General features: G+C 48.5%; 1 protein-coding gene across 3 annotated transcripts in view; it reads left to right on the top strand.

Annotated features, from left to right (window-relative positions):
* LOC119464257 (disheveled-associated activator of morphogenesis 1-like) overlaps positions 1 to 13035 on the top strand; it is a 175579-nt gene that overhangs the window by 126681 nt on the left and 35863 nt on the right. For 2 of the 3 annotated variants that reach the window (XM_049656340.1, XM_037725167.2), the window contains exon 2: positions 12016 to 12318. In XM_049656340.1, the coding sequence (XP_049512297.1) occupies positions 12052 to 12318 (267 nt within the window). In that variant the 5' untranslated portion in view covers positions 12016 to 12051. Of the gene's footprint in view, positions 1 to 7827; positions 8244 to 12015; positions 12319 to 13035 lie in introns of those variants that run through there. The other variant, XM_049656339.1, reaches the window with a different exon arrangement.

Here is a 13035-nt window from a genome sequence, read left to right as displayed (position 1 = left end):
GAGGCATTGCGGTGTCGCCACAGAATACGGCGAATACGGGATTTCACTGGTGGCACCGATACATCATGCAGGTTACTACAGAGAAGTTATGACGTCAGAGCCCATGCACTGACATGAGGGCGATGGCTGAGTGACACTGCAGCCAAATGTTTGTAGGCGCTGTTCACATATGCTATCTGAAAAGCCTCCGTGCTTGCTCTTGTTTGTGTGGAAGTAACGTCTGCATGAATAATTCACACTACGGGTGACTTTATCACAAATATCGTTGGTCAAAGCTTTCTAAGTTTCTTTAATGTCCTATAAACTAACATCTTCGAATAGAAGTAAAAATATATCTGAAACTGTGGCCTTGAAATATTTGCTATTAGAGATATTGGAAACAGGTGCTCCGAAGTCAAGGTTTTAGCACAGACGTATTTGTAGAAAAAAATAAAATAAAGGGTCAACAAAATGTCGACGCTAAAGAACCCAGCTGAGGGTAAAGTGCCCGAGCCTTGTCTGTCTCTATAATTGATGCGATGCTGTGAAAATTTGCAGCAGCAATGGGCCATCGACGTAGTAACCACTCTTCCATAGGGTTTACGACTAATTATACTTGTTATTGATTACATACGTAGTTGCTGGTTATTGTTACGTGTGCTCGGCATAGTCAGGAATCATTTTATACCATTTTGATCTTCATACAACATCTACAAGTCACCTAACCAATCGTCTTTTTTTCTGCAAGTGGTTACCAGATACCAAGATCCGACGTACGCCAACCCTGTCTGAAGTCAGCTAAAAAGAGCTTGTCTTCAAAGTTCGTAGTTTTGCCCAGAAGACAAAGCCTTGATAACGATAGCAAATTACTTGACGACTACACCAAGTGGGGCTCGTAGTTTTATCAGCCGTACAAATTGCAGTAAACATTCGCTTATTAATAAAATTAACATGCGTGCCGTCACGCGCGCAGCCTAACACGAATAGCCAGATCTCACTGGATGACCGCGTACACTTGCTGTCACGACGCTAGGGTGATGAAGAGCGCTGCCAGCCACGGCCAGGCTAGAAAAAGAGAAGCGCGCCCTTGATCACGTGACATCCTTCATTTGGCGCGCGGGAAGGCGGCGCGGATCAACTTACAAACTTCTCGATTACCCTCCCACCCCTCCCATCCACAGCATACGGCGCGCGGGATACCAACGTATTAGAGTTACTGTATACAGCCTATACAGTAAATGTACAGCATATCGCACTTGGACTTTATACGTAACATCACGGCGTCGACGACGACGAAAATACTTCTGCAGTACCCATCGCAATAAAGAATGGAGGAGAGATGGCGACAGTACCAGTCATTGGCATATAAGTAACATTATGAGATAAAGCAGACATAAGCAGAATGGTATAGTCGGGTACAACTAAAGAAGGCAGGAGATGCCCCGCCCAGATGACCGAAGCGCGACAGTAGAAATACTCCCGCTGACGCTCGAAGCACGGGCTGCCATGTTCTCCGTCGGCGGGGTCACCAGCCGTCCGGCTCATGACGTCAGTCTAGAGTGCGCGCCCATTGGTGGAGGCTCGTGGGCACCCGCCTTTGAGGGGCAAATGCCGCTGCTTTCTAAAGTTGTACCCGACTATAGATTACTATACGGTAATACGCAAGTAGCTTATGCAGGCTAGGTGACTGTTGCGACCACCCCGGTTCAGAGAAGGTGCCATCGGATCTCACCGACGTCATCGTCATCATCACATTCCAGGGAGCCCTCCTTTACACAAACGTCTTGTGCTTAGGGCATGTGTGCCTATGACTAGCAGCACTACCTTTAGTATCAAGTGCAGGCTACTCAAGAACGTCGCAGCGATCAAAAAACCAAGTAGTCGCTTCCGCGAATCGTTTCCTGTGCTCGCTTATAGCGACGCCTGAAAGCGGCGCTGAAGTCTCTATAGCGTTTCCGTCGGCAGGCGGCAGCACTGCCGATTGACGGCAGACGTCACTCAAGCGCTAAGCCTGACGATCGGCTACGTGTGGCAAAGTTCCCCCCGATGAGCGGTGCATCGCTCGAAGCGGTTCGTTTTTTTTGTCTAACTGCAGCATTAGGAAAACAAGTAGACAGACACATTCGAACTGGTACAGGAGTAAGAAATAAATACTATGCGATAGAGTAAAGAAAAGAGAAAAAGAAAGTTTTTTTTTTTTTTGCACGCTCATTTGGTTCACAGTCTTCGTGCGCACGGGGGTAGGACGATCGCCAGGCCTGTGTTCTTCGCGGCCCCAACGCCTGCAATGGCTCCTTGGGGCGGCTGGCGCTACCTTTGCGAGCAGCTCTGGTCAAGCGAGGCACAGGGGAGTAAATGACCACTCTGGCAGTGTACAGGGGGAGGTCAGGGGACACTGAAAGAAATGTGCGAAAAATATTTCACAAAGAAAAAAAAAAGATTCGCCAAGAAAATAAGGCGGGAAGAATGCCAAGAATAGAAAACGAAAAATTTGAAAACAGAAAACGAAAAGTTGAAAACCGAATAGATGAAACGAATTTTTTATAGTTCGCTGGCTGTCAACTTGAGCCATACCGCAAAAGACACGTAAAGTCTAAGAATAAAAAAAACAAAATTATGGAGGTGGAAATATTAGAGTGTAAACGGAAAATAGCAGGGGAGGGGAGTAGGTGATGAAGGAAATTGTATAATTAGAACCTAAACTGTCCGCTACACTCTAGACATTCTTGGTGTGTTTGTCGCGTTCTGTCTTGACAATGAGTAGAAAGTTCTTGTCTACACGCAATAAAATGGGTACACATTAGGACGACGCAAATCTTGCCTCAATTTCCGTGTCCTTACTGCAGATGACTTTAAATGTGCTGAATATAGGCTCTCTGCCGTATGAACGGCCTGGAAAAGTCGCGAAATCAGCGCTCGCAGGAGGGCGTGCAGTAAAGTGAAGAATGCGTGTCACTCTCCCTGGCACACTCTTTTTTTTCCTTATTTTCTTTTCCCGATCAGTTGGAACGAAGGGTGGGTACCCAGTTCATGAGAATACATATTGAGGCTTATAAACAATAGCTGACTATTCAAATACTTAACGGAACTTCACAAAACGCAATAGATCAATTTACGACCGCCATAGTATTCTTTCATGTAAAAAAGAAACAATTCCTTGAGAGAAAATAAGAGGTAGATCAGGACGGAACAATATAGAAGGCAAATTTTATTATATCAATGATTGCGCCTAAACTGGTGCGCCCTCGACGTCATGGTTGGTTCAGGAAAGTCGGGTCATCAGCATGAACTACCAGTCGTAATCATTATCAACAGGAGCCTATAATTCAACTTGTTAACAGAGCAAGTGCGCATATCATACATCTCCAATCGATACTACCCTGCGCCAGCCTGGCTTGCTCCTCTTATTTTAGCAGAAATTTGAGTCGTTTGGCTTATTGAAACAGTTTGGAATACAAGTCATATATGCACGTATTCTGTTAGTTACAGAAAGAGGTCTCGTGGTAAAATTGTCAAGGGGAGGTTCTAGCAGACAGTGTGTAAGAAAAATAAGCAAGAGTATGCTACTAAAACATCAGCAACAAAATGTCACTACATATATACGTCAAGTGCAGAGCAGATTGGCGCGATGTGATTGTCTCTAGTTTCACGGCCTCGCAATATCTGAAAGTATCATTCACTTTCTTTCAAGGAAGCGGTCAAGACCTTAATGCTTCCGCAAAACCTGTTTTTATTACATAATTCACTAAATATTTGCTTTCGCGATCACGACCGGGAATTACGCGAACCAGCAAAGAGAAGGGCACGCCTCCAACGACGAAGAACCTGAATCTCTTCCTCGATCTTCTAATGAACGTTACATCACAGCCGCGCGCACTCGTCAACAGATCGCTCGATCTCGACAAATTGAAAAGCGTGACCTTCGCTTATCACCCCAAGCGCCTCAACTCGCCGAGCTTAATCGACTGACCCTGTCGCCCTAATAAAAGTGGCTCAACGCACATCATCTCTCGCGCCACGAGACAAGGATGTCGCTCTCGAAATCTCTCGGTTGCATCCATGTCCAAGAACCGGGAAAAGATTCATGCACTGTACACCTGCAAACTCACGCGGGCTCACAGACTCACACAAGCGTACCAGCGCGCATGCGCTTACGCGTCCTAAAGAGAACGGCCGCGTAGACCCATTACAAGCAGCGAGGTCGTTGATAGGCCACGCGAATGCGTCTAAACCGGCGAGCGCGTTTCTTCGCTTCAAGGTAGCATAAATACGAAACGCAGTTCCATCATCGTTCGACGCGTAAGCGCACCGCGGAATTGTTCGTGCATCGTAGTGCCGGTTACGCGAGCGGTATTGCACGCGTAATGCGCATCAGAGAACTGCTCGTACGACCGCAAAATCCCAACGCAAAACGTATGCAACCACCGCCGTTCGTATAATACCGGCTCGAGGATTGTCCTGAAGAGGAGGCCTCCATCCGCACAGGGAAGGCGCGTTGCGTCACTATTGCATCGCCGCAGTTATACCACAGCGGCGCAAGCTCGCACATTCTATAGTCTCGTTGCTTTCATCCTGTTACTCGGCACGGCGCGCACCGGGACTCGGCTTCCTTTCTCTGCACTTTCGGTGTCGCGGGGTTGCTTCTGCGCATGCGCGCTGCTAAAGCGCCTCGTTTTCGTTCCCCTTTTCATTTCAATTCTCTTCCTTCTCCCTACGTCGTTTTGTTACTTCCTCCGAACAGGCTTTAAGAGTTACCGCCCTCCGCCCCGGCGGCGTGCGTGGCGAAGCCGCCGGGCCCACAAACAATGGCACTGTCTTCAACGCGTGATCGACTGGCGAAACGTGGCCGTTGACCCCTTTCGACCGGCGGTCCGCCGCGAGAGTGGCTTGCGCCGTCTGCACGCGCCTGCGCCGAAACGTCTCGGTGAACAACAGGGTGCGACCAAAACGACAGCGCGCTGCGCGCGTGCCTTATCCGTGTCGACATCTGGTGTCTACGAGCTCGGCCGAGACCGCGCAAGTGCCGGCCACACCAACGCTTACGCGGCAATGCTAGCCATGCCAATGATTTCCCGCGTTTTCGTCGTCATAATGACGGATAAACGCGAGCTGTTGTATGCGGCCGCCGCGCTTGAGATCGCGAACTCGCCCCACTGGGCCGAGATCCCTTGCAACGTGGCCTATGAGATCGGGAAGCACGCAGATGTGGCAGAAGCGGAGCTTGTTATGTTGGAGGCCATTGATATAATTGAACGGAAGCTCAAACAGGTGAACCGCGGCGCTGATAGCGTTCTCGCTGTCGGAACTCGATAACTCTGAGAAGGCATCAACACACTTTTTCTGGCTCGTGCACTGCTCCAAGCTGCATAGGTGGCATTGCAAACAAGCACTCTGAGACTCTGACGACTTGCATGAAAGCCCCCCCTCCCTTTTCTGTCGTCCGAGTTCACGGCGTGTGGACTTATCCTAAAGGAACATGTCTGACGCGCGCCACACGGTGGCGCATCACGACGAACCATTCTGGCCCCATGTTGCGATGCGAGCTTCCGGGGTTAGGGGATAACAATGTCACTCGTTTCGATGACCCCTCGTCGTGCCGCAGCCGTTTACCGTACGGAACTCCACCGATCATCTCCCGTCGCAATGCAGGTCACGTGGCATTGCAACACACCGCCCATCCGCATGGCGAAGCGGTGAGCAGCCTACAATGTATTACGTCGTGCAACGACCGCGACGATCACCATTCGAAGAAACGATGCAGTTATGTGGGTCGCTGAGACGGCTATGTTGTGGTCAGAAGCAGAATCGTGCTCCGATAAAGATCGCGAATTAAGAGGCCGGGCTGGGCGCAATTAGGGTCTCTGATCGGGGAGACTCGATCTGCATAATTAACGCGCTTGCATACATCGATAACAATCTTTAATCAGGGGAAAACAGATAAAGGCTCAGGTCAACGTACGTCGCCTCCACGTACTCGCGGTACACAGGGATGTAAATATGCTGATAACGGCCAAAGGGTACGCACAGTGATGGCGTCGAAAGTTTACGAAGCACATCTCGTTCTGAGAAAAAGGAAGAACTGATAACTTCTTTAGACTAAGCACGCAACCTCTAATTAAGATTAGCTGGCTCTCTACCAGTGTACGCTAGCAATATAACGTTGTACTCTTTTAATAGATCCAGTCAAACAACTCAGATTAAACTCGGCTGTCTCACGGAGCCTGCATCCCGCAAACTTCTGGCGCAGACTGTACACAATAAGGATTAAAGGGTGAGGGAGGTACGAAGGTTTAGTCTTTCTAAAACGAACGTGTTTTTTTCCCGTAAAAGTGTGCTCAGATATCGAACTTTAGACACGGACAAAAAAGTCAAAGCCAAATTATTGAATTAAACAGTCATGAGAAATGTATGACATGTTGTTGAAATCTAACTCAAGAAACCACATATTTGCTGGTGTATAATATGTGCTGGGCTTCGAACTATATATTGCAGCTCCAGCAACTCATTCTGAGAGGCAGACGAACGAATATGTTGATAGATGAAGCTACTATCCTCCGGTGCACTTTACATTGCAGGAGCGAACAGCGAGAAAATGCGTATTGAAGTGCAGTTTTCGTGCTGTGACTGGCCGGTTAGTTCCTGCAATTACTGCACGTTCATTTGAATAGTTAAAATGGCACTTGTAGAGATAGTTCAAGCGATTGATAGCTAAAGCTTGCAGGGAAACTCTTCAACAGACATAGAGTGCAATTCTCGGCACGTGTAAAGAATAGCGGTGTTAAATATTTGTAAAAATTATTATCACTGGCCCGTATTAAGCAGCGAAAAGGTTAGGGCAGGGGTTGTACAAAAAACAACAACAACAGAATATTCATCCGAAGCTACCGTAGTGGTAAATGATTCGTTCAGACATGAAAACACGCTCATGCTGACAACATGTGACGTGGTAGACAACTTTCTTCACAAAATCTCGATTTCCGCAGTGAGGCACTTCGTAGTTTCTTATTTCGATGGTTAAATTTGACAGGAACAATATTCGAAGCATGGGATCGTCGTGTTCATTGTTGAAGAGATAAAAATAACCAGCTAAATGTCTGTTAAAATGATATATCGGTCTACGCGAATATATTTTTTTTTGTGCTGCATAACCGTCGGATGGTTTCCGACGTGGTGGTTGAGCCACCGTCGTTAGAAATCCAATTCACTGAAGACTTCTCAGTTACTCGTATACTACTCACAAGTGCGAGTCTGACTGCCCGCACGCACATGACTCAGCAAGTTTAATGAAGTTCCGTTATCAAAATGCAGAATGGAGACTCGGGTAACTTCGGCACTATCGTTGAAGCCCTTATCTCGCCGAGTGATCAGCGTCTGCGTTCCTGTAGTCGTAGGATCGGATAGCGGTAACAAGGTGGTCAGCAGGGCCAGTATTTTGTAGCGATGCCTTATGACTTATTCTATACTATTCTTATCATCCACCGCTCACGACCGGCTGATCCCGTGGATAACGCGAGCGGACCGTCGCTCTGACCACTGACAAGGCGTGATAAGCGCGAAAAGGCATTATTACCGGAAAGGCATCGCTACGAAATACCGGCCCTATAGATAGCACAAGGCCTGTTCACTCCGATCTATGACGTCATGCAACCTGGCCCGACTGCCATAGAATCTAATGGGGATGATCCCGAGTAAGCAACAGTGATTTAGACGTCATCGCTTTCGTCACGCCAGCCTTGGCAATGGAATGTTTGGGCCAGGTAGCGTGACGTCATGGATCAGAGTGAACAGGCCTTGTGCTATCTAGGTGGTGCTGGCTTGTCACATTCGCCGGCGCTTTCTTTACGTAGTCGTCCAGCTTCGCAAACCTTGCAGCACACGGAGTGGCCAGAGTGGCGCCCTGGTCATTCCGGTGTCGTACGGTGCGCTACTTCGCCTTTCGTATACTGTTTCAGTGCTGTTCGTAGCACGAGATAAAAGCGTGTTCGAAAGAAATTTTTTTTTGTTGGTGCTGAGGGTGAAACGTTCGACGCGCCTGGCGCAATCGTTCCTGATGGCGTTATGTCCATCGCGTGGCCTTTCCTCAGAGAATGTCTCGCAATCTGGTCGACGGCTATGAAGCCGTCGTCAGCGGTGGCGTCGCTTCTGGTTTGATCTGCCGCGGTGCCGTAGTGATGTGACGACTTCGAGTGAACGCGATGGTTAAAAGATGTGCAGTCGTGACGACTGCAGCTTCACGGACACAAGTCGACGATCCGTCCCGAAAGGTAAATGTTTGGTGAATCAGCGACTGTATGCGTGGACACGCCCCATTGCTTACAGTTTTACAGTGCTCACAGTCGTTCCACCCACTTTGCTCGGGCGACTGTCTGGCCGAGCAAACTATGCCTATGCCGTAGTCAGCGTAATTGAAGGTGTCGAAGTGCTGTGCCGATTGTGATATACTAAGTTTGAATCTGGTTTGTGACGAGCGCCGAGCTTGGGGGCAGCGCTACCTCACAGGATTCGCACGCCTGATAGCATTAAACCAATATAGCTAACCGATCAGTGTCCCTAACAGCGTATCGAGGCAAGTCTACCGGGAAGTCGCTTGACTGTCACTAATTATCCGATGCGTTCTGCCCAAATTTTTTAAACTATTTTTTTGGGGAGGGGGGGGGGGGACGGTGGCGAGCTGTGGTAGTTGGGGGTGTGCTTTCGGATCGATTTCACATACTGATCGAAATGTAATCAGCAAAGCTTTCTAAATTGGTGGCTGATTTTAAAAAGGAGAGATAAAAGACGATAACGTGACTGTGCGAAGGGTTTTGGTGAACGCAAAATGGATCTGACAAAATGGTCAGGTAGAATGGCCACAAGATATGTCAGCTATTGCCACTAAATAACCTGCGTGAGTTTTTCAACGCCGTAACCTAAAGGAAGATCACGAGCTCAGTGAATGAAACGATCGCAATACATCGTATACGAAAATCAGCTCGCTTGCTTGGTGATACGCTGGTGGGAAATATTGAGCGCAAAGTAGGTGATGAATTGGTTCTGATAGCCGTCGTGTAATTGTCCGATGCAGATGTGTTCCATAAAGTGCAGACCAATATACTAATATGTAATACGGGCTGACCATACTGAGGGCTGCAAAATAGCCGTAAGCACGTAGACTAGCCTTTAAAGGAGACAGATTAACTAACAGCGACTAACTACAGTTACCTAGAAATGTACAAGCCGCCGCGTTAAGCCACGGTTATAAGTGACGGTTGAATACAACTTCACAAATGAACGACGCATGGAACTGGTCCAATGCCGTCTGACCGGAAGGTTCTTTTTTTTTTTTTCTTTTCGTGAAGCAGTACGTTACAGCGCTATACTATGGCAGTCGGAATACCATTAAATGCAAAATACGAAAGGGAAACAATCTTTTCACCGAAAGGCTTCGCTTTTTTTTTCAGAGCCGCAGCATTAAACCGCAAACTTTGAATGATTGTGTTACTGCAATGCGAAATGTCGCCGCCTTGCACCACGGTTCACTGCAAAAAATCGTGATCACTTCCTTTCCGTTCGACTTCTTACATCGTCAGGGATGACGTACGATATCTTCTTAACCTAAGACGCAGCTTTGGGCCTCAGTGCCCTGCGATCACGTGAAGCATTCACTCGGGCTTTTATCGGGCTACGTTGTACGCCTCGTCGCTCGCATAGTGCGCATACATTGACTCGCGTACGCGTGCCAGAGCGTACTGAGCAGTTTCTTGCATAACGCTGGAACGATCACGGGGATTTCCGGATTGGAAAGAAAGAAAACTTTCCGCGTGGAAGCCAGTACCACCGTGAATCGTCGTCAAAGATGATTAATGGGTAATGGGCATTGTACAGGAAAGCATAATTTTTAATCGACCTGCAGGCCACCTGTAACGAACGGGAATAACTTGGGACACTAAAGCGAAAAATAATCTGAGCTATATTAGTAAATTATCCTAGCCCATTATATACCATGAAAGCCACTCTTACGGTGAGAAGATGCTTAGTTATGGAAGAAGAGGTGCAAAAACGGAAGGCAGGTGGCGCCGCCGCCTTGTAGTTTCCGCACCACCTCACCATGACGTCATTGATTTTTGATGGCGATCTGCTCGGGCCCAGTTAGTATTTATTAGTAAAGATGAACTACACCGTTTTGCCAAATACGTGCAAGAGAGAGAGAGAGAGAGAGAGAGAGAGAGAGAGACAAAACTTTATTTTGATGACGCACGGAGAAGATCTCCGTGGTGGGTGGAGCCTTTCCAGGGCCCCAGCGGCGGTGGCAGCACTTTCGGCTCTGGCGATAAGCTTTCGCTGATCCTCCAGTGCGATCTGCACCATCTCCCACTGCTCGGCGTTGCGTTTCGATTTGGGGAGTTATTGGGATATTTTGGCATGCCCATGTGGTGTGGTTATACAGAAAGGACAAAGGGGCTTAGGGTGGGGTACATCGGTAAGGAGCGTGAGGTGAGGATAACTACACTGGTGAGGGATGGGTGGGGTGGCGGCCTTTTAAAGGCGGTAGGCTGCCGTAGTAAGTTTGTAGTGTGTCTGGACTTGGGTCTTCTGGCGTCTCTTGCACGGTTGCAGTGACCTCGGGCTAACTTTGACGCCTTCAGATCTCTGCAAGTTTCGAGAAGTTTACTTGAGAATTTGAAATCTGTGACGTCACTCAGATGGACCGGCGCTGGGGTATCGGCGGGTTGTTTAGAAAAAAAATGAAACTTTGGCTTTCATTGTCCCTTCTAATAATCAATCAGTTACCTAGAAATTGAAGAAAACAGTTTTGAACGAATACTTAAACAGCGTAAGCTAATGAGGCCAAGACATCCCTTGTTCGCCCACTGATGATTAGTTGAAGTCTATAGATGCCTGGCAAGGGAACAAGAATTCAGGATCGCCAGTCAGCCTCTAGAGTCTGTAAATGAGTACGTTTATATAGGTCAATTACTCACAGGGGACACTGATCATCAGAAAGAAATTTACAGAAGAATAAAATTGGGTTGGAGTGCATACGGCAGGCACTACCAAATCCTGACTGGGAGCTTACCACTGCCGTTGAAAAGAAAAGTCTACAATCATTGCATTCTACCGGTGCTAACATATGGGGCAGAAACTTGGAGGTTAACAAAGAAGCTCGAGAACAAGTTAAGGACCGCACAAAGAGCGATGGAACGAAATATGTTAGGCCTAACGTTAAGAAACTGGAAGAGAGTGGTGTGGATCAGAGAGCAAACGGGGATAGCCGATATTGTAGTTGACATTAAGAGCAAAAAATTAAGGTGGGCAGGCCATGCAATGCGTAGGATGGATAACCGGTGGACCATTAGAGTTACAGAATGGTTACCAAGAGAAGGGAAGTGCACATTCGAGAACGGCAGAAAACTAGGAGGGGTGATGAAGTTAGGAAATTTGCAGGTGCAAGTTGGAATCAGCTAGCGCAAGACAGGGGTAATTGGAGATCTCAGGGAGAGGCCTTCGTCCTGCAGTGGACATAAATATAGGCTGATGATGATAGAACTTCATGTTACGACTCGTTTAATTTGAGCAATCCATAGGCCGGCATGCTCACTCTCGAGCACACTGACCTGCCTCACTCACTCCTCGCACTCCTCACTCACTTAACAAGCTCGAAATAGAGCTACGAAATCTGTGAGTGGAGGTCAATATTAACGGGAGTGAGTGCTAGTTGGCTTGAGCTCAAGCGAAAGTCAGTCAGGGTGATTTTGAGTGTACGTCAATATGAACATGGGTGACCGTCGGCGAGTGTGAACGAGCGTAGTATGCGGGTGATTGCCTCTGAATGGGCTAGTGGACTCGAGTACGAGCGTAAGTGGGTGCCGGTAAGCGTGAATGTATATATGTGCAAGAAGGAGTGTCGGTGCGTATGAGTGAACGTGAGTGTCAGTGAGCGCGTAGCCTGCGATAATGTCGGCGAGTGAGTATGATGAGTACCAGCTTTTTCTGCGGACCTATGGTTCAACCATCCAATGACAATCCTCGCTTTCTTTCTTTCTTTCTCCCTTGCAGCAACTAGTGCTCTCGCTTCCCGGAGGACTGCCGGCCATGCCCGCTCGACGCCGGCGGGGGGTCGCCGGCAATCGGGCGAGTGCAGCCGGAGGAGGAGGAGGCGGCGCGGGAGGGGGAAAGTCCAATGGCGGCGTGGCGGCCAGCCTGTGCTCCTGCTTCTCGTCGGGGCCCGACGAGCCTCCCGAGATCACCTATCACGTGGTCGAGAACGGCGTCGTCACCCTGCCCCCGCCCCCGCTGCTCACCCCGACGCACCCGATGCCGGACGAGGCCGAGCTCAACGCCAAGTTCGCCGAGCTGGTGGTACGTGAACGCCCACGGAGCGTGGCTTCCGAGATTGCCGGTAGCTGTTCTGAGCGTGGTGTCGGATCTCGGGATTGCATGTTGCTAGCGCAGAGCTTCATACAAGAATTGCTAGAGGGAAATCTGGCGCTAGAGGTGTGCGAGAGCCGCGAGTACGGCGGTTCATTCAGCATGGGAATCTCGGGTTGCGCAGGGAAAAAATTAGTCAATTACGTCATGATGGCTGGAAACAGCCCTGTGACTGACTTTTCGAATTCACAATTTGCAACGAAATATTCCGTTATGGATGCAGGAAATCAGTGATTGTGCATGCACGCAGAACCTTACTATCATGCTGTGCTAAAAATAAATGAGTTATTGGAAATTCAGAACGATAAAGCGTAATCAATACTTCCACAAGAACGGCTGGCGGTTGGAGAAATCTATCGTATTACCGTCATTCCCATGGTCGCTGAGCAATCTAAGTGGAGTTCTCTCTTGTATTGGACACTTGCATAAAGCGGAAAACTCTCTGCTGCCGGGAGGCCACGCTGGTTTTCAATCGCCATTGCGACGGAAAGACGTTGGCAGGTTCTAGTAGCAGGTTACCTGCCCCACCGCCTGCTTGTGTCTTTTGCGCTGTTTCTTCAACGTTCCTTCGTAGATATTCAACATGACGACCTACAGCCGCGTGCCGCTATGTGGTCAGTGTGTCTACGTGTGCAGGTGCGGTAGTAA

The sequence above is a fragment of the Dermacentor silvarum genome, chromosome 9, assembly GCF_013339745.2.
Source record: "Dermacentor silvarum isolate Dsil-2018 chromosome 9, BIME_Dsil_1.4, whole genome shotgun sequence".
NCBI lineage: Eukaryota > Metazoa > Arthropoda > Arachnida > Ixodida > Ixodidae > Dermacentor > Dermacentor silvarum.
The sequence above is the reverse complement of the archived record's forward strand: the minus strand, read 5'-3'. Positions and strand labels throughout refer to the sequence as shown.